The sequence below is a fragment of the Bidens hawaiensis genome, unplaced genomic scaffold, assembly GCF_021521415.1.
Source record: "Bidens hawaiensis isolate Kalapana, Puna unplaced genomic scaffold, B.hawaiensis_p1.1 tig00002977_1, whole genome shotgun sequence".
NCBI classification, from domain to species: Eukaryota; Viridiplantae; Streptophyta; class Magnoliopsida; order Asterales; family Asteraceae; genus Bidens; species Bidens hawaiensis.
The window spans coordinates 1,115,382-1,133,759 of NW_027491160.1; the positions used below are offsets into that span (position 1 = coordinate 1,115,382).

Below are 18,378 nucleotides of genomic sequence, written 5' to 3' on the forward strand. Positions count from 1 at the left end.
CTATATCATTTCCCTAGAAGTCCTTAACCTTAAAATCCTACGTCTCCAAGAAGGCCTATCATCAACCATGTCCTCGGAGAGACGCAGGTTTATCAAATCATGCTTAATCGTTTCATCCCAGTTCAATTTGGGTCTATCTCTACCCCTCCTGCCCTCTATAGTAATGTTTTCTACTGATCTAACAAGATCTGTCGTTTGTCTTCTCTTTACGTGTCCAAACCACCTCAATCTCCCCTCCCTTATCTTATCTGATATATTAGCTACCCCTAATCTTTCCCGAAAAACGTCGTTTCTTATTCGGTCAGATCTTGTATTCCCACACATCCACCTCAACATTCTCATCTCTGTTACCTCTAGCTTACGTGTGTGTGCCTTCTTAATGGCCCAACAATCTGTTCCATACAACATCGCCAGTCGAATGGCAACCCTATAAAATTTCCCCTTTAATTTAGTTGGGAACCTCTTGTCGCACAAAACTCCTGTATCTGCTCTCCATCTGCACCAGCCTACCTGGACGCGATGGGTCACGTCACCCTCAATGCCCCCATCACTCTGGACAAAAGAGCCCAAATACTTGAACTTTATTGTCTGCGGAACCGCTTGGCCTTCGATGGTGATTTGGATCTCCTCATTACCATTTACCCCACTAAAGTCACAATGGAGATACTCGGTCTTGGAGCGACTAATTCTTAGGCCTTTCCTCTCTAAAGCCACTCGCCATTCCTCTAGCCTCATGTTTAGATCTTGTTTACTCTTAGCAACTAGCACAATATCGTCTACGAATATCATGCACCACGGGATTATCTCTTGGATCGACTTTGACAGCTCATCTAGGACTACTGCAAAAAGAAAGGGGCTCAATGCTGAAACTTGATGAAGGCCTATCTCCACCGGGAAGGAGGTAGTATCTCCCATGGGCGAACGGACGATTGTTTCAGTCCTAGCATACATATCCCGAACTATTTCCTAGGTACCCTCTACCCTCAAGGCTATCCCAAAGCAGTTGACGCGGCACACTATCATACGCCTTTTCTAGGTCAATGAACACCATGTGCAGATCTCTTTTTTTCTCTCTATACTTTTCCATCAATCTTCTTAGTATAGGTATCGCCTCCGTAGTAGATCGCCCAGGCATGAACCCAAACTGGTTAACCGAAACCTGAGTTTCCCGTCTGATTCTAGCCTCAATAACTCTTTCCCATAGTTTCATAGTATGGCTTAGCAACTTAATTCCTCTGTAGTTTCCACAGTATTGAGCATCTCCTTTGTTCTTATAGATGGGGACTACGACACTACTCCTCCATTGGTCTGGCATCTTACCAGTTTTGTAGATAATATTGAACAAATTAGTTAACCATGAGATTCCTTACTCACCCAAACATCTCCACACTTCTATAGGTATGTTGTCTGGGCCAACCGCCATTGACCTTCCCATCTTCCTTATTGCGGTTCTCACCTCCTCCTGTGTGATGCGCCGACAGTAGCAAATATTTCGTTGTTGTCTTTGTGTTGTTATGTTCTCGTTTTCGCCATGGTATGCCCTCCCGTTGTTGAATAGACCGTGGAAGTAGGTTTGCCATCTCAACTTGATGTCCTGCTCTTTGACTAATACTCGTCCATCCTCCCCCTTGATGAACTTCACCGCCTCTAAATCTTGCCTCTTACGCTCCCTAGCTTTAGCAATTTTGAACATATGATGCTCCCCCTCCTTTGTTTCTAGTCGTTCATACATCCGTTTATAGGTTGTGGTCTTTGTTTATGCCACCACCTTTTTTGCTTCTTTCTTTGCCTTTTTATAAGCATCCCTCAAACCCACTCTCTTCGCTTCGTCTGTGCACCTCATAAGCCCTCTAAAACTCTCTTGTTTGCCTTTTATCTTGTCTTGCACATCCTTATTCCACCACTATGACTCCTTATGTCTGCATATCATTCCCGTTGTGACCCCGAGAGTCTCCTTAGCCACTTGAGTAATCTTTATCGCCATAGCCTCCCACATTTGGATTGCATCCCCATTTAGTCCAACTAGTGGCGGCAAGAGCACTCTATTCTTGTAAAGAGGAGCCTTTCCATCCTTTAAATTTCCCTAACAAATCCTTGGTGTATATTTCTTCTCCCTTCCGGGCAGCCTATTTCTCATCTCTATATCCGCCACTAACAATCGATGTTGTGTTACTACTATCTCCCGTGGTATAACTTTGCAGTCCTTCCACTGACGTCGATCTCCTTGCCTCATCAATAAATAGTCTATATGCGTCTTGCATCCCCCGCTGCTAAACGTAATCAACTGTGAATCCCTCTTTTAAAAGATTGAGTTTATGATACCCAAGTCGTGAGCCACCGCGAAGTCTAGAAGATCCGTTCCTGACTCATTCCTATTACCAAAGCCAAACCCCCCATGTACAGTATGAAAACCATCCCCGTCCATCCCAATATGACCATTAAAATCACCTCCTATACAAATTGTCTCATTCCTAGGTATGCCCCCCACAACTGCATCTAAATTATCCAAAACTCTTTCTTTTCTTGATCTCCTAGTCCTATATGTGGCGCGTAAGCACATACCACGACAACTACTTCTAACCCTAGTACTAGCCTAAGCATCATAATCCCCTATCATTATGTGTCACACCCCGCCTTGGCGGAAACGCGAGCGTGCGACGAATCATGGATAATCACAGCTATTGATTAAAGCAAACATCACATTCATAGATCACCAAATAGTTTAATTATTTTACAAGATAAAAGGTTTAAAAGTATTTCAAAACATGACTTAGTTATACGATTTCCAAGTCTATGACTTAAAAACAAGTTAAGTTATAGACAACAATCCTCCAAAATAGGTGATCCGACATGCAATGCTTGGTACCCACAATACTTCTTCTTACTTGTTTAGCGTCTTGAAAAACATACTTGAAAACGTCAACATAATGTTGGTGAGCTCACACGTTTAATGACACAATATAAAACATTTGTTTCCAAAAGTTAAAACGTTTATGTCAAATAAAGAATTTAAAACATGTAAGGTATAAGAATAATGTAATGCATGATCCTCCGTAAACTTGCAAGGAGTACGAATTGATATATAACACATGAGCCTATAATCGACCCTACATCTGTTATTGCTTGCCCGGTACCGTAACACCACGGTATAAAGTTAGAATATATACACCCATTATCACGTTGGTTAGAGCTACTAACCATGAGCGGGGGATCAATCCCGATAGTACTACCCACATATTCCCCGGCTAAATCCATAGTTAATGATTATAGAACGCATTGATCTGAAGATCTAAGGGCCTCGAGTTACTTATGATTATATAAAGATCATTTATTACGCATTAAAAGATTAAGTATGTTTCCACCCCAAAAATAGTAAAACAGTAAAAAGTGGTTGTGAAACTCACCTCGGTGTCGATGAGTAGTAATGACAAAAGATCTTGACGGTATCCAACCTAAGCGTGTCCTAAGACAAGTACGGGCCATAATTAGGGTCGGTACGACATATTAGTTATATCGGTTTATGCTATGTGTTCATCCAACAACCTAGACCTAGGCGTGGTACGACTCGTTGGTGATACGCTAAGTTTAATATGCTATATCTCACATATTTATCTTTATAAGTAATAGTAAATAAATTAATATTACACTATATACCTATTTTAAAGAAAAATCGTATTTATATATTTATGTTAATAGACCTCATATATATAGTTGAAGGTTGCAAATTATGTTTAAGTAATTATCAAAAATATAGATATATTTGGTAGACTCTACTAGGCAATAGTTTGAAAATGTATATACACTACAATATATTTTTTTAAAAAAGTTTAATAGATAATCATACTTTTGTACTTTTATAGCATTTTATGAAATTAAATGTGTAAATAGCTACTAGATATGCGTGTTATTATAAGTATAGATATGTCTATGTTTTTACACAAGACATCAAACTAGTTTAAATAAATGTATAATCTTATACATATTTACTCTTATGTATGACTCGAAGGATCTAGCCGCGTCTCGGCATCTCTCGGGCTTCGGTTATGATGTTATGGATCATATCTATGGCCTTGAGATGATTGAAAGTGATGGTTCTCCTCCTTGATGCTCTAAAAACCCCTGGAAAGTGAATGATGGCGTCTAGGGTCGTCAAAACGAAATATAAAATGAAACCCTAACTTTCACGATTCTGGGGACCATCGCGTAGTGCGATGGTCTCCTTCCCAGGTCCATCGCGCTACGCGATGGACCAAAAGTCAACGCATTCATAAATTAAGGCATCGCACCCTGACTTCCACACCCATCGCACTACGCGATGGGTGGCTTCACTCAGCAACTCCAAATAAATGCCTCGGTTTGCGTGCTGGACATCCCGGGTCTTCATTCCATGCACGTACAGGTTCAAAATAAGCGCGTTAAGTATCTGTGACCTGAAACACAATAAACACATATGAAGTACCAAAGTTCCTAGACTAAACTAATAAAACGCCTAAGTTAACAAGTTAATATATGTATAAATAAATCGAACATCAAAAGCTATACTCTCTTAAGTTTAAACTTAAGGTATTCAAATATTGTTTGGTGTTTTGTGTCCACTAACTCCACTCTTTAAATAGTAAATAATGATTTATTGCGTCATGATTGCCTAAAATTTATGTAATATATATTAAAAACGAAAACAACTTTGTCCCGCGTTATGTTACGGTTCATATTATCCATGCAAGTAGCAAAGCCGACTGTGCGATATATTCTAGATGTGATTGTTTTACATGTTCATGTACATGTATTTTGCTTTCATATTATGTGTGCTATTCTCTCTCTAATCGCTTCTTTCTGGTTGAGTTGTCTTTTCAAAAGAACCCTAACGCCTTCTATGGCAAAGTTGAACCTTGCGAAGATGCAATGAATTGGAACTAATAGAATCAGAGACCTCAAGGAAGCGTTCAATCTCTACAACTTGAATAACAATCAAGCCATATTCACTTATGACTTGCAGCAGATCTCGAGTAGTTAACAATAACTAGTAAGTAGTGAATTTGCGACCCGCACGTCTAAGTATGAGTGTACGGATCCATGTGATATATGGTGGTATCATGCGCTACACTATTATATATGTAAACTGTTGAACGGTAAGCTAAAGGGAGAGAGAAGTGAGAAAATTGTGGAGTTTGTGTCGTTACTGTCTTTTTAATCATTTATCGATCCATTGTATATGTCATCTTAAACTTATCCTTATGTTCTCTCTTTAACATGTAATAATCATGGCCACCATTTCGTTAAGGGATTGATTTGTAAAGTCCATATTACATAGGGGCCTGTTTTAGAGCCATGTCAATTACTAGGGTTGAGAATGCAAAAGGTATTGATGGTCCAATCATCAGCTTACAGTTGTCAATTTGTCAGGATGTCGCGTTTCCAAAACAGTGGACAATTAGTCAATTAGTGCACGTCTCCAACTCCATGATTAACTAACTCTCTACTAATACGGGCCACCTGCAAGGGTAGGATGTATGACTTTCAAACCACATTTCAACGCCATCTCTTGATAAGGTGCATGGCTTCAATCCATAAAATTGTTTCATTGTTAACCATTGTAGAATTAAAATAAATTAAAAAGTTCTAGGGTACTTGTAGGTACTGCCAATAATTTTGTGGTTTGTGGGTAATTAAGGATAGAAATGAGGTGGCAGCACATGATTGATCGATGTATGGGTAATACCTATGTGTGTCTCTACATGCCAAAAAAAGGTTGTTCTCTCTATGTATGAAATACTGAAAGTACGAAACATCACAAAAATAGTTATATTATTTATGGGCATTAAATTTATTAAGTTTTATGTCCAAACGATCACTTTGGTATCATGCGAAAAATCATTAAATTTGGATCTACTGCAATGGTTTTACGGACATCAACATGTAAAGAAATGCATACGTCTAAGAGAGAGCACGAAAAATGCATAGGGAAATCAATCGAGGATATGGTTTACTAACAATCATGTCGAGTTTAGGCGTTTTGCATACTATATTCAGACAAATCATAAGTTCATTACTGTATTAGGTGAGGCTTTCATGCCTCCTTTTAAACATTTTTGGGTTGAAATACATGTAAAGAGTTTTTAAAAATATTATTTGTGTACTTTAGAAGTTTTGAAGGTGAAAGAATATCTTTTGCATTGCATGCATAATTTTTGTAATAATGTGTTGAGCTTGTTGGATGTTGTTGGAATGTGTTGTTACTTGAGAGTAGGCCACCTGTGAAGAGTTAAAAGTCCGTTTTGGATGAAAGAGATATTCTTGATTTGACAAATTGTTAGGCAAAACGAAGCCCAAAATTATCTTACTAATCTATTAAAGTACCATAATGTGTAGTTGTCTATAAGGGTTCCATGTCATTAAGTTTTCATATATCTAATTTCTACCTATTAGCCATTAAATTTATATCAAGATATTATCAAACACCTATACAGTCAATAGCGGTGGGATAGCGGTTAGCGGGCAGCCGGGCCTTTGCAAAATAGCGGTGCCAATAGCGGTCCAGAATAGCGGAACTGTTATTAGCAGTGCTATTGGCCGCTATTTGATCGAATTTTTATTCATCGATAGCGGTCATACTACCAATTTTCAAGTTTGGTATATTTGGGCTAAATTAAGAAAAGATCAAAATAGCTCAAACTTCAAATTTGATATTTTATTTGTTTATAACCAGTTTTTTATCCAAGCCCTAGAAAAGCATGTTCTCGCTCTTTTGTTTACCAACGATTCCTTGGTTGATGTGGACTCGGAAAAAGATTTCATTGCTTATGATTGAATCATGTTTCAGTTATTGATACTTTTGCGTTTTTTACTTTTGATATTACTATTTATATATATATATATATATATATATAAATATATGATGCATGATATTAAAATTACCGCTTTCTTACCACTATCCCACTGCGATAACCTATATCTCACATAGCGGCCCTTGACCGCTGACCGATTTTTTACCGCATTAACTGCGTAGTCAAACACACGCGACCCGTTAATTTGGTATGACCCGATTCCCATTTTAATATATCCGTTCATAGTTCTCAACATCTAAACCCTAATTTCTTACGCCGCCCAATTGTTTCCGTCAAACGATGTCCCTCCTCCATTGTTTACAACTGTTTAACTTTCATCCATATTCAATCTGTCATTCATCAAAACAATGGAGAAACCCCTTTTTATCAATTTCTCAAATAACCCTAAAATCCATTGTACGATACATCTTCAATCGCTCCATGTTCAATCGATGTTACACCGAAACAATTATTCGTTAACGACTCTTCAATATTAACTCTTTTCTTCACAAATAAGTCCTTCAACTTCATTTGCGTATTTCAATTATTGAAACACTGCCTTCAAAGCTAAGAATCGGACATTGCTTCAACTAGATTTCATCTCTCATCACCTATATGAAGAATGTAAGTATCGTTTTAGGTATTAATTTCAATATGCTAATTACCATTATTGCTCTACAATAATCCTAATTATAACTTATTGAAGGTCGATTTTCAGTAAAATCAATAATGTAGGTGTTGATGGTTTTATATAGAGGTGCACAAACCGGTTTTTTGACCTAAACCGGTTTCGGGTTAAACCGAACCGGTTTTAAGTCAAAAAAGTCAAAACCGGTTTGAACCTGAACCGGGTCTCTGCAATGAAAGTCACAAACTGGTCTAACCGGTTCGGGTTGGTTCCCAACCGGTTTTTAATGAATCAGTTTAAAACCGGGTTTGCATGTTGCTTGTGTTGGAATTCAAAATGACACTTGCAGACTTTATTTGTTTGAGACTTGCACCAATTAATGTATTAAATGCATAAAGAAAAACTAGTTTCCATATTTTTAAATTAAATGCATATTAAATGCATTTGTAATTCGAACCGGTTTTTCATATTGGTGTTGAACGGATATATTTGTTATTCTTAATTGGTTTACTCTAAAATTTGGAACTTTGACTTAAAATATTCTAATATAGTCTCTATATTGTATTATATTATATTATATGATAATATTATGATAAACATGGAATGTATTTGGTTGAATCATTAAAATATTTATTATATTTAAGGCATCTTTAAATGATTTTTCATTGAAAATGATCATATTAAAAGACATTGAATGCGCATAAATATCTACCACTAATTTACATCTACAAACCGGTTTGTAACCGGGTCAAACCGGTTTTTTTTGAACCGGTTCAAACCCATCGGGTTCAATCCGGTTACACTTAAAAAACACCAAACCGGTCTTAACCCGGCGGTTTACAGGTCCTCAAAACCGGTTTTCACAAAATCGGGTTTAAACCGGTTAGGTTACGGTTCAGTTTTCGGTTCGGTTTGGTTAACCGGTTTGTATGCCCACCTCTAGTAACATAATAGAAACTTGCATCTTGTAGAGTAAGTTTGAGGATTTTACACATATGCTTACATTTTCATTGACTAAAAACGGAAAAGAGTAGATGAGCCTAAAATTATTAATATTGGATAAAGATAGATCAACTATAAACATACATAGTATGAATATAGTAATTTTTTCATCTTTAAATAATGAACCTTATTTATTTTTATAAGTGACATAGCATAAATTTTATTTCTTTCAAATAATGGACCTTATATATTTTTATCATTTGACAAATCTCGTGTAATGCACGGGTTCAAAAGCTATTGCGAGTAATATATTCAATCAAGTACAACATGCTACGCATAATGTATTTGAAGTAAAGCGTGTAGATGAATAAATGGTAAAAATCTATGAAGAAAGTTCAAAATTAAAATATATAGTAATTTAGTGAAAATTTACAAAAATTCTAATTTTTCGTTAGCATTCGGTAAAAAAACACGAGAAAAGAAAACCCAAATGAACTTTAATGATAATGTACACATTAACTATTTAGGTAGCTACTGTTTTATAACAAAGTGGATATAAGGAGTATGTTGTAGTAAAAATTATTAAAAAGTATAACACCACTTCAAATTCCGATCCAATAAAATTGACAGTATTAGTTGTTATGATTTGGAAATCATTCATCTCGGCTTCCTCTTCGCTCAACTTTTCCTTTCTATCTCGATCGCTTTATGGCTTGACTTCTCCTTCAACTGCATCTTTTCCAATTACATGTCTATAAACATTTCAAATTCATCCTCAAGCTTCCACTTTAGGATCTACGATACTATTTTGATGATGTCCCCACCTTTGCTTTGTTTCTCATGATTGGTTCCAACAGATTTTCAGCCTCCAAATCTTCCAAATTAAGGTCAATGATAAAAGGTGCATCCAAACCACCGGTGCTATATTTGACCTTTTTCACCGGCTCAACCTCATACGACATTGGAAACTGCTTTGGAAAAATGTTTACAGCTTCCCAAGCTCTCTTGTGGGCAAACACATGCTTATATCTGGAAGTGTGTCAATCATTAGCCAACTTGTACACATCAGTGTCTTTGTTATCACTCTTTTGATTGTTGAGGACGTTGTTGTAAATACTGCTTAGCTTTTCTTCCCTCAAATAAATTTCAAATAGTTAGCTTTCGGCCCTTCTAATATAATTGAAAGGCAAATTATACAGTTTAGTTATTAAGAGTTTTGCCGCATAAGGTTCAAATATTTACTTTTTGGCCCATCTATTTTAGTAATTAAACATTTATCATAATACTTTTATCTTATAATCACCAAACTTTGCCAGAAAACTTTTAGCCATTCAACTTTAACCACAACATTCAACCCTTTTACTGTACCAAATCGAAAACTTATACTAACGGAGTTCCCACCGCATTCTCACTCAAACGCACAACCGCTTTCAAACATGTAATGCGCTCCAACATAACATTCAAATACTTGTTTTTAATCAAAACATAGTTTATTCTTATATTTCCAAAGAATATCTATAAAAAAAAAGGATTAGCTATATCTAGAGTAATGACCGGTCAAGAAACATACATCATACATACATTGACATGACCTGACCAGACCAGACCATCACCACAAACAAGTAACCCTTGCCCAATTTTCATTTCCATTTATTCAATTTCTTCATCCGCAAGTCCTTCAAATTCTTTCTCTGGATACCAATTTCCGTCGTCACCAATTTCACTATGGAAACCCTAGTTTCATCTGCATCAATCGCACCCGTCAAAGCCGCCTTCTCCCCAAGATTCAAACACAAAAGACTCACCCGCTTCTCTATTTCTTCCAAAAGTAACCAGCTTTCTCTAACCTAACCTAACCTAACCTAGCTTCATCAATCTATCTATCTATCTGTCGATTAATTAATAATAATAATTTGATGATGCTTTAGGTAATGGAAATGAATCCGATATGCAATCGGATCCTAGTGATGCCAGTATCGTCCCGATTTCAACCTATCGTCCTTTCTCCAAGGTAATCAATCATCATATTTGGAATTTATGCTTAATTATAATTGGCTATTTTGTAGATTCTATGACGTGGACCCTCCAAATCGTTTTTTGTTACTTACATGCTAATTCATTTGATTTGATTGTATTGAATAATGATCTTCATGTTAGGTCAAATTGTTGCCTTTTCATTTGATGATGTAATTATGATTACGCGTACGGGATTGCTTATTAAAACGGCTTAATCATTATTGTTTTTGAAATAAGTGGCTTGGTTTAAGGCACACACGTCTATATACAATCAAATAAGCTTTATTTACAACCAGAAACTATCTCTCTCTCATATGTGTTTACATGTAAACTTATCATTTGTGTAGTTTCTGCATCCCTTGGTTGTTCTTACACACACCTCCAATTTTAACCCAGAATTACGTGAGCCTTTTTAAGAACTAGATAAGCAGTTGGGATAAGCAATCCCTAACACCCTTAAAAAGCCACTTATTGTTTAATCTTAGACACAATAAGCAGCAAAGCAGTTTTGAGATGCAATCATAATTTACAAACACCCCTTAATATGGGACTATGGGTGCCAACTAGCCTAGCCGAGCCCCAGCTCGTGAGTAGTTTTTTCCATGCTTGAACTCAGCTCTTTTCTTGTTTACCAGTTAATTTATATACTTTTTTAATTATTTTTATATATATTTGTAATTAAAAGATATACATAATGTAGCATATCTTATGTATTTAACTAGTTATTTTATCATTGTTTAAGTTTGATAATTATCATTATATCAATATGTATTAAATATAAGTTACATAAATAACAGACTTAACAAGGCCTGCAATCCAGCTCGATAAGTCAAGCTCGGGCTCTAGCTCGTTTCAAATAAGCTTACTTATAGGCTTAAGCTCAGTCAATTCAAGCGTTTAGCTAGCTAATATAGAGTGTGTGTCTGTGTATATATTTATATATACGTGTTTGTGTGTGTGCTTGTTGTAGATGCTTGTTCATGAAAATTTGTGGTGTTTCGTTTGTTCTTATATATATATATGTTATGTTACTGTTTTTTATTTGAAATGAGCCAAATCGGTTAAACACCGAGCCCGGGCTTGAGCTCAAAGTTTCAATCAGTTTAGAATTGGAACCAAGCCGGAGTTGACTTTGGCCTAGCTCGTGAATAGACATAGAAGCAGCAAAGGCTAATTTGGTTCATTTATGGTGTTTTCTTTTTGGGCCAAATTATTACAGGATGATGCGATGGGATTAGTGTTAAGTGCAGCAAATGTTAGGGGTTGGACTACAGGGTCCGGCATGGAAGGTCCTTCAGTACCTGCAGGTGGTAGTGGCGATAACGAATCAAATACCGAGAACATCTCCACATTTCCATGGTCTCTTTTCACCAAATCTCCAAGACGTCGTATGCGCGTTGCTTTCACTTGTAACGTGTGTGGTCAAAGGACCACCCGTGCTATTAATCCCCATGCTTATACTGATGGCACCGTTTTTGTCCAGGTATTATTGGTTATTACAAAAGACTAAAATTCTTGCGATAAACAAAAAGAACAAACCTAATACCAAACCTAAATCGTTTAATTATTTAGATAAGTGGTTCATATTTTTAAGAACTCTTACTTTTTACATACAAATGCCCATGCTATGTATATAAATAGGCCAAATGTTCAGGAACCGTTGGGTGGGAAGTTGTGTTTGCTCGTATAATAAATGAATGAATATTAACAAGGAATTCTGTATGATTAATTAAATGAACAAACGTGGACAGAAGCCGTGTGCGTTTATTTGTGTTCCTGAATTATGTTTGTTAAATTGCCTTTTATTTTCAAATCTATTCTCATATATGTAATTATGTTGGTTTGTCTTTGTTTGCGTTCGTTAGCTAACTTAACAAACAAGCATGAACAAGTTCATTTCCTTAATGAAGGAACACGAACAACAAATTTCGTTTGGTTATGTGTTCGTGAACTGTTTGTTTGTCTGTTAACGAACGAACACGAACAAGGCCTCATTAAATCTTTATACATAAATACTCGTTAAACTAATTTGTTCATATGTTTTTTGTTTTCATTTTTTAAACGTTTACATACACGTGTGGGTTCTATAAATTAGCGAATTTCGTTTCTATATATTTTACAATAGAGTAAAGTGCCATTTTCGTCCTTGTGGTTTGGCAAATAATGCGAATTTAGTCCAAACAGTTTATTTTTTTGCATATGGACCCTCCACGTTTCCTAAGTATTGCCAATTACATACAAATCACTAACTCTGTTAAATTGAATCGTTAACTCAGGGGTAGACATGTCTTTTCACTCTTTCTTTATTACATGAGTACAGTGCCAAAATCGTCCCTGAGGTTTGGTCACATTTGCTAATTTTGTCCAAAAATATTTTTTTTCGCAATTAGACCCTCGACGTTTCCCAACTGTTGCCAATTTCGTCCAATTTGTTAACTCGGTCTAAATTTAACGTTAACTCAGGGGTGTTACTGTCCTTTTATATATTTGTTTACATTGTTATTAATATTACGCTGAGCTAAACCCCTTATATGACTAAAAATAAAGAAGAATAAACAAGCGAATAATATATTGGATTCAAACATTGGAATCGTGAAATGTTATATATGTTAGGGATGAGCAAAATCGGTACCGGTACCGCTTGGTACCGGTACCGAAATCGGTACCGATTTGGTACTGTCGGTACCAAGGTTTTGAGTTTTCAGGACCGATACGGTACGGTACCGGTATTTCCCGAATTTTACCTCAAATACCGGTACCGTCCCGGTACCGGTACCAAACATTTGCGATTTTCGGGATCGGGATTTTCGGTACTGGTACGGTATCGAGCTCATCCCTAAGATATGTCATCAAACAAACACATAATAACAATAATGTAAACAAACATGTAAATGACGGTAACACCCATAAGTTAACGTTGAATTTAGACCGAGTTAACAATTTGGACGAAATTGGTAACGGTTGGGAAAAATCAAGGGTCTACTTACGAAAAAAAATATTTTTGGACGAAATTCTCAAATATGACCAAACCTCAGGGACGATTTTGGCACTTTACTCATATAAAAAAGAAATAGTGAAAAGACATGTCTACCCTGACTTAATGATTAAATTTAACAAGGTTAGTGATTGAATGTAATTGGCAAGAATTGAGAAACGTGGAGGGTCCATATGCAAAAAATAAACTTTTTGGACTAAATTCGCATTATTTATCAAACCACAAGGACGAAAATGGTACTTTACTCTTTACAATAGAAGAGAAATAAACATTGCATTTCAACCATTTTAGAAGAGAAATAAACATTGCATTTCAACCATTTTCTTGTATTCTATGATTTTTCAAAACTGAAAAAAAAAAGAATTGTTTATTTTGTTCTTTCTCTTATCGCAAGAAAGTGTCTTCTAAATAGAACTCTTCCCAATCATGATATAGTTTTGTAATCATATACTGGCGCATTAATTATATATTAAAATGGTCATGATATAGTTTTGATTATTATCTCTAATGCACAATACTTGTGTTGGTTGTGTGTTACACTAATCATATGTTTTTCTATCCGAGTGAGCAGTGTTGCGGGTGCAATGTATTTCACAAACTGGTGGACAATTTGAATCTGTTTCATGAGATGAAGTGTTATGTGAATCCATCTTTCAAGTATCATGATCCTAATGAGAATGTTGGCAGCCTTGGGTTCAAATATCTAGATATGGATGACGAGGAAGGAGATGACGATAACATGTTTCCCATCTTATGAGGCGCACAAAGTCTGCAAAAAGGGTGTGATTGTGATTGTAAATAGTGTTGGAACTCTAATTTAGTGTTAAATAAATAAAACTAGATTGGATGGGGTATAAGTATCTTTATATGGTGTCTTGAATCATAAGACCTTCTATTGTACATGACTCTAGATGTTTTTTAAGGAAGGTGTCTAGTTGGGTTGTGAACCAAATTAATTTGGAACCCAATGAGAATCATTTTAATGTTATATGCGTATTATATATATATTAAATGTGAGATTTCTTTTTTTTCACATTTGTGCACTATTGTTGTCATGGCTTTTTTACTGCATAATATACAAATTTTTAATGCACATTTACTTGGACACGTGGGATAACCCCTTCCATTAGTTCACTCACTTCTGAATGATTGATGCTCACATACAAAGATATTTCATATCAAGCCACAGTGTGTTGGCCTTCACTCAAACCATTGCTTACGAATTCACTGAACAGGTAACAATTCCTACATTTCTTCTTCGTTTAATTAGGGTTTTCATATGCATATTTGTCTTCGATTACCATCAATGTTTTTTCTATCGTTTGTTCTTCCTTTGATGTGCTGTTAAGAAAAAACGATCACCAACACAATCGAAGCCTAGACGGTGTTAACATACAGGTGCTATTCTGGTTATCCATTTTAACACCCACACAGGCATCACCCAACATCTGATTTGGTAGTAGCTTTAACCCTAACATACTTTATTTAGGTATTTATTTTTACTCCATTTATGGTTTTTTATATGCTTTATCATTCATGGATTTAACATTTAACATACACGCGTACTGTTTTAGGGTAATTAATTTGGTAAATTTTGTGAGCTAAATGTTAATGTTTGTGTCTCCTTTTTGAATATGGAAACTAACTGATGCATATTGAGGATGATGATTATTATTATTATTAATATTATTATAATTATTATTAACCACTGTGATTTCTGTTTTTAAGTATTTAATGAAATATGAGTCCACATAGGATATTGTTATGTTCTTTATTTTTCTGTTTCTGCGTGTTTACATCGTTTGCGTACTGGTTTCTGATGCGCCGCTTGGTACCTAACGAATCGAAGCCGCTATCGTTTGTGACGTATTTGGATTGGTAATTAATTTTTGTTAATTTTGTCAGCTAGATGTTAATTCTGTTAGAATTAATGAAGGTTTGTTAGTCTATAAATACTTTTGACCTAACGAACCCTACCTGCAGCAGTGGATGCCAGGTTACCTGATTGAACCACGTTATATCGTCGTATTTTTTTATTTTTCTGTTTCCGCACGTTCTTTAAATCGTTTGTGTATTGTTTGTTGGTTTCCGCTGCGCCGCTTGATACCTAACAAATCGAAGTAGTGATCGTTAAGATTTCATGGAAATCTGTTACGGATTCTGATTTATAATTAATTTGGTAAATTTCTTGAGCTAGATATTAATGCTTCTGTTTTGAATCTAGAAACTATACTGATGCATATTGTGGATGATTATTAAATATCACCGAATAATATAACATAATTACTATTATTACTAATTGAAGTTAAATAATGTTTTACTATATTTTCATCTGCTCTGTTCATTGTCGTCATTTCTGTTATGCAACATAAATTATGTTATTATTGTTTGCTGAATAAAATCATTATGTTACATTATGGTAGTCAGTTACTTTAATAATAATCCATATTTATTTAGTATATGGTTAACATGTTCATATGCATGATTTATATTTCTTTACCCTTCCGTTTTTGTCTTCTGTTGCAGTTGTTTCGCATGTAGTCAAAGCCGCTTGCAGTATGATCAGTTCGTCTTCAACAAGGTATGTTGCGTTTAAAATGCATTTTTTTGATGTGTAGCTGTTCGTTAGTAGTATTTCGAATACGAAAGACTGACGACAATACGTATCATCAATTTCATGACCCCGCCGTGAAGCACGGGTAAACCTCCTAGTTCTTGTTTAAACATGGTGATGTAATTATAGGAATTATTAGAGGTGGTTAAAGAAAGCGTCTAGGCAGTCGGGTTTATGTTAGTGTAATGAACTTCTGCTTAAATTATTCTTTTACTTTTACTGTTTGCTTACGTCCCGTCCTTTCTTAACTGAAGAAGGACCATGGATGATGGATGTAAGCAAAAAGTAAAAAGTAAGATATTTAACTTTCAAAACTACGTATGGAACATGAGGCGTTAGGGTTGACACAAAAAAGAAACACTCAAACAGTGAATTATGAACCTTAGAACACGTCGAGTGCAATGCCATCCGTGACCGATTGAAAGAGAGATGGGCAGAGAGGAACAGGGGGGTACTTTCTTTTGTTTATTTACCTACACGAACACGAACATGAACACATGTCTCGTTTGTTCATTTATCTTTTGTAAACATTCGTTTGCATTCATTTACGTTGGGTAGTGTAAAATTCGTTTGGTTATTATTTGTTTGGGTTAAGTGGTGTTACTTCAATTTTGTAATCTCCCCTCTTAGGTGTATGTACTTTGTAATTTCTATCTTCTTGCTAGCTTTATAATAGTATATTACCACCGGCATTCATATAAAACTTATTCATTAAAGTTTTTGAGGCATGACAATTTAGTCTAGTTTTATGATTAAAATATCAACCAATACGTGCAATTAATTTAAATAGACTTTTAGGCCCAACAAATTTATGTTCATGTATGCTTTTAGTTGGTGTTTGTTTATCTATGTTTAATAGATACTTGTTCGTTTACATCTGATTTGGAGTTAATAGAAATATAAATTCTCTTTTGGACAATTTATTTAATAGACAAAGAAACATGAACAAATGTTCTTCATTAAACTAAATGAACATGAAAACATGTCTTGTTCATTCATATATCTTTTGTGAGCATACGTTTACATTGGGTAGTGTAGTTGAAATTCGTTTTAATTTCGCTAAGTTATTATTTGTTTGGGTTTAGTGGTGTCATTTTAGTTTTGAATCTCCCCCCTCCTCGTGAGGTGTATCTACTTTGTTTCTAGCTTGTTGCTTGTTTTATGATACCCCACCGGTATTCAAAAAAAGAACTTATTCACTAAATTTTTTAAGGCATGATAATTTAATATGGTTTTAACATATTTTTAATCCCAACAGATTTATATGTTCATGTACCTATTCATTAAATTTTTTAAGGCATGATAATTTAATATGGTTTTAACATGTTTTTAAGCCCGACAGATTTATTATGTTCATGTATATTTTTAATCAGTGTTTGCTCTGTTATATTTGTTTATCTATGACCTCTACCACATTTGAGTGCAATTCTTTAGACACTAGAAAACCCACCCCATTCCTAGCCCCATCTAACCCTGAATACCACAGCTTATACCCATTACACTCGGCCCCTCTATGCCCTTTCCACCTAGTTTCTTGCAGACACGCTATATGTATCCTACGCTTTTTAAGTACATCTGCTAACTCCAACAGCTTACCATTTAAGGTACCTACATTCCAAGAACCTACACGCAAAGTATACCTCCTATCATTCCCATTTCCTACCCTACCTGCACCCCTCGAACACGGTCTCAAGGACAAATCATAGCTCCTACCGTTAATGATTGTAACTAAACACACAAGTACACAGAAAGTTTGTAAGCGCAAGCACACGAGCACACGTAGGATAAGTAAAAACCACGCGTTCACACACAACTCACTCCTGGTTGTCGCCCGCAAAGTACAAAAACCCACGGAGTTGTCAGTAAAACAATGAGAAATATAATAAGTTATTTAGGCTTTATTAAATAAGTTGATAGGCTTTAAAAAACTGATTCTACCAACTTGTTTTTTTTAAAATATTATTTAGGATTTAATAATAAATATTTAGTAATTTCAAAAAAAATAATTTGGATAAGAAGAACCTGGTTCTTCCCTCCTACAATGAGAGAGAGAGGTGGTAGTGGTATACGCCGGAACACGGGATGTAGCGGTAACCGGAGCAGCGAAGCGGCACCAAAATTTACCCTTGTGCCGACTGTGAGTGATATCACTGTGGAGAAGCTGTGACCGTCGTCGTCGCCTTCCATCTTACGATAACCGGTGGCTGTTACCTTGTTTTTCAAACGGTGACTTGAAGGTGATAGTGCTTACCCGGTGCCAAACTCTTCTTGGTGCCGACTGTGAGTGATAGTGAGGTGCCGACTGTGAGTGGTAGTTACTTAGTGGTGGCTTGTGAAGACCTGCGATGGAGACAAGAAA

The 18,378-nt window shown here is 35.8% G+C and overlaps 3 protein-coding genes across 3 annotated transcripts; 1 reads left to right on the top strand and 2 right to left on the bottom strand.

The window, feature by feature from the left end:
• LOC143621880 (uncharacterized) lies at nt 1-915 on the bottom strand. The gene has a single exon (XM_077093170.1). It carries the CDS (start codon nt 913-915, stop codon nt 1-3), a length of 915 nt encoding a protein of 304 aa, XP_076949285.1.
• A 451-nt stretch (nt 916-1,366) lies between these two features.
• LOC143621881 (uncharacterized) lies at nt 1,367-1,732 on the bottom strand. The gene has a single exon (XM_077093171.1). It carries the CDS (start codon nt 1,730-1,732, stop codon nt 1,367-1,369), a length of 366 nt encoding a protein of 121 aa, XP_076949286.1.
• Nucleotides 1,733-10,119: 8,387 nt separating this feature from the next.
• LOC143621882 (uncharacterized) lies at nt 10,120-14,361 on the top strand. The gene is made up of 4 exons (XM_077093172.1): nt 10,120-10,222; nt 10,323-10,405; nt 11,630-11,893; nt 13,977-14,361. The coding sequence occupies exons 1-4, from the start codon at nt 10,120-10,122 to the stop codon at nt 14,160-14,162; spliced, it is 636 nt and encodes a 211-aa protein (XP_076949287.1). The 3' UTR covers nt 14,163-14,361.
• Nucleotides 14,362-18,378: the final 4,017 nt, after the last annotated feature.

Bases quoted from the DNA above. Each gene is read 5' to 3' on its own strand.
- LOC143621881 (XM_077093171.1), bottom strand. From the start codon at position 1,732: ATGTATGAACGACTAGAAACAAAGGAGGGGGAGCATCATATGTTCAAA.
- LOC143621880 (XM_077093170.1), bottom strand. From the start codon at position 915: ATGGGAGATACTACCTCCTTCCCGGTGGAGATAGGCCTTCATCAAGTT.
- LOC143621882 (XM_077093172.1), top strand. From the start codon at position 10,120: ATGGAAACCCTAGTTTCATCTGCATCAATCGCACCCGTCAAAGCCGCC. The intron at 10,223-10,322 runs GTAACCAGCTTT...ATGATGCTTTAG, and splicing joins CTTCTCTATTTCTTCCAAAA to GTAATGGAAATGAATCCGAT. The intron at 10,406-11,629 runs GTAATCAATCAT...AAATTATTACAG, and splicing joins CCTATCGTCCTTTCTCCAAG to GATGATGCGATGGGATTAGT.